At 50.0% G+C, this 2,958-nt stretch overlaps 1 protein-coding gene across 1 annotated transcript in view; it reads left to right on the top strand.

Moving 5' to 3' along the window:
* The window catches only part of UEVLD (UEV and lactate/malate dehyrogenase domains), a 14,657-nt gene that overhangs the window by 5,034 nt on the left and 6,665 nt on the right, over positions 1-2,958 (top strand). The window contains exons 4-5 of the mRNA XM_018555139.1: positions 1,623-1,786; positions 2,626-2,761. Coding sequence (XP_018410641.1) covers positions 1,623-1,786; positions 2,626-2,761 — 300 coding nt within the window. The remainder of the gene's footprint in view (positions 1-1,622; positions 1,787-2,625; positions 2,762-2,958) is intronic.

Here is a 2,958-nt window from a genome sequence, read left to right as displayed (position 1 = left end):
GGTGGCAGTGTGACACAGATCACAGCAATTGAGGACAACCAATCATTGGACTGGAGGGAATTTAAAAAATGGGGGGGGGGATTGGGGGTGGCGTTCTCATTTTGAACACTCGCTGTTTTCCTCCAGCATGCATCCTGGCCAACATGGGGCATCTGAGAGCTGGCCTGCCAGCGACACTGCTCTGTTCTCCAAGCACAGTCTCACTCCTCCTGCGGCAGTCGCTGCCATGTAGTGTTATTACATTAGAAATCCAACAGCAAACCAGAGAACCGCTTATAATGGCTGCAGCATGCAAACCTGAGACCCCCTTATAATGGCTGCAGCATGCAAACCAGAGACCCCCTTATAATGGCTGCAGCATGTAAACCAGAGACCCCCTTATAATGGCTGCAGCATGTAAACCAGAGACCCCCTTATAGTGGCTGCAGTGTGTAAACCAGAGACCCCCTTATAATGGCTGCAGCATGTTAACCAGAGACCCCCTTATAGTGGCTGCAGTGTGTAAACCAGAGACCCCCTTATCATGGCTGCAGCATGTAAACCATAGACCCCCTTATAGTGGCTGCAGCATGTAAACCATAGACCCCCTTATAAGAGCTGCAGCGTGTAAACCAGAGACCCCCTTATAATAGCTGCAGCATGCAAACCAGAGACCCCCTTATAATAGCTGCAGCATGTAAACCAGAGACCCCCTTATAATGGCTGCAGCGTGTAAACCAGAGACCCCCTTATAATAGCTGCAGCATGTAAACCAGAGACCCCCTTATAATAGCTGCAGCATGTAAACCACCAGAGACCCCCTTATAATGGCTGCAGCATGGGGGGCGAAGGGAGGAAGACGGAGGAAAGCGATCAGTGACACCGCCCACCGTACTTCCATCAGCTATTTATAGATGTATCTCATACATTTCAGTCATGTGACTTGTTGATATTTCCTTTCTAGTCATGTGACTGTTGATATTTCATGTTTAGTCATGTGCCTTTTATTTATGTCATCTGTCCTCCTGGTCTGGGGGGGTGACAACAATATCCTTCCCCGTCCTTACTCATCGGGCAGCCTGTGTGTGGGAGAGGTTATCACTTCCCTAATAAAGGAGATGGAAACTCCGCCCCTAAAACCTCAGAGGCGCTCGGACATGTTCATGTTGTATCAAAGGTCACTTTTCAAGCTTTATAAAACTGTAGCTTCCAATGAAGAACTATGGGGTAACCTTTTTTTTTGCCCATATTTCTCTTCAGGGTCACAGGAGGATATATACTAATGTCCAATTGTGACCCACAACTCAGCATATAGCGGGCGATTGCCAGCTATATGCTGAGAGTGCAGAGCCGCGCCACAGCTGGGATGGATGCTGACAATACTGTCTGGATCCACCCCCAGGGCTGATTGACAGCTGGTGCTGGAGGATCGGAGAGAGGGGGATGCCTGTGGGGAGAGATGACTGACAGCCATCGCTGGAGTCCATGTAGACAGGAAGTGGCTGCAAAAGAGACTGCAGGAGATCAGCAGCACTGAGAGGTGACATAGGATAATACAATTCTTTATTTGATGATACATTGTGCGCAGAGGAAACTAAATGTCCTTCGGTTTGCGTGTACGTCTCCAATGTTTTATTTTGCAGGGAACTCCTACAACATCCCGATCTGTCTTTGGCTCCTGGACTCCCACCCCTTCGCCCCCCCGATGTGCTTCCTGAAACCGACCGATACCATGGGCGTCCGGGTCGGCAAGCACATAGACGCTCAGGGAAGGATATACCTGCCGTACCTTCAGAACTGGAGCCATGTAAGAGCGCTGCGTCCTGGGGAGAGTGTGGGGGCTGGTGATATAAATGGCCAGACTGACCAGTAGGGTATAGTAAGGTGATTTCTGATTGGTTGCAGTTAGTTATCGCATTCTGCACCGCAATCGTATGGATCAGTGTACAGGTAATGGAAACCATTGAAATGCTTTTGTTTAGACCGGAGGCCTCCTTTATAAACCGCGTTGTAGGCTGTGGAGGTTGACGGCTCTCCTTCTGCGTCTCCCTGTGTACCGAGCTGCACAATACAGCCGGTCACATGACATGGGTGTGTCACATGACCAGGTCCGTAGCTGGTGTCAGTGAGTCACTGGCCGGACTGGTATTGCAGGTTTGCACTCGGCTTTGAGAAGGAAGAATGAAATGAAAAATCTATAAATAACTTTATTGTAAAAAAAAACCCTAAAATATAATAATATATATCTTATAATTATACAAAATAAATGTGGAGAGGGATAGAGAGAGGTGGGCTGACAATGCTGGTTGTAGAGGTAGCGTTGTCACAGAAAAGTTCCTAGTGGGCCGCACATCAAATCTCCCAGTGGGCCGCACATCATATCTCCCAGTTAGCCGCACATCATATCTCCCAGTGGGCCGCACATCATATCTCCCAGTGAGCCCCACATCATATCTCCCAGTGGGCCGCACATCATATCTCCCAGTGAGCCGCACATCATATCTCCCAGTGGAAAACCCCTTCCAGAATAGGGCCCTTTTGTAGGTAAGGGGTGATGCTGATTGCAGGGGATGAGATTCCTGGCTCATCCAGATGCTTCTCTGGCCGCATTGACGAATCAGCATGTGACGTGCGCTTTCTTTTTAGCCCAAGTCCACGATCCTGGGACTGATCAAAGAGATGGTGTCGAAGTTCGAGGAGGAACTACCGCTGTACTCCCTGACGGCCACTGACGCCGACAAACAGAGGGAGCTGCTGTCCTACATCTCGCAGGTCACTGATGGTAAGAAAGACCACCTCGTGTATGTGGAACCTCACTGGAGGGTTTTTAGTCAAAGCCCAACTCCCTAATCCCAGAGGAAGGGGGGAAAATGTTTGAACCCCAAATTGGTCAACATTGCATAGGTGGCACAACAGGTTCCTAGATCACCATGCAGGCCCCCCCCCCCCCCCCCCGGGGCGCGCTCTGGGGGGGCCCCC

This window comes from Nanorana parkeri, unplaced genomic scaffold, assembly GCF_000935625.1.
Source record: "Nanorana parkeri isolate BGI_ZX_2015 unplaced genomic scaffold, ASM93562v1 scaffold10, whole genome shotgun sequence".
In the NCBI taxonomy this organism is placed as follows: domain Eukaryota; kingdom Metazoa; phylum Chordata; class Amphibia; order Anura; family Dicroglossidae; genus Nanorana; species Nanorana parkeri.
Note: the sequence above shows the minus strand (reverse complement) of the source record. Positions and strands in the feature narration are given on the sequence as shown.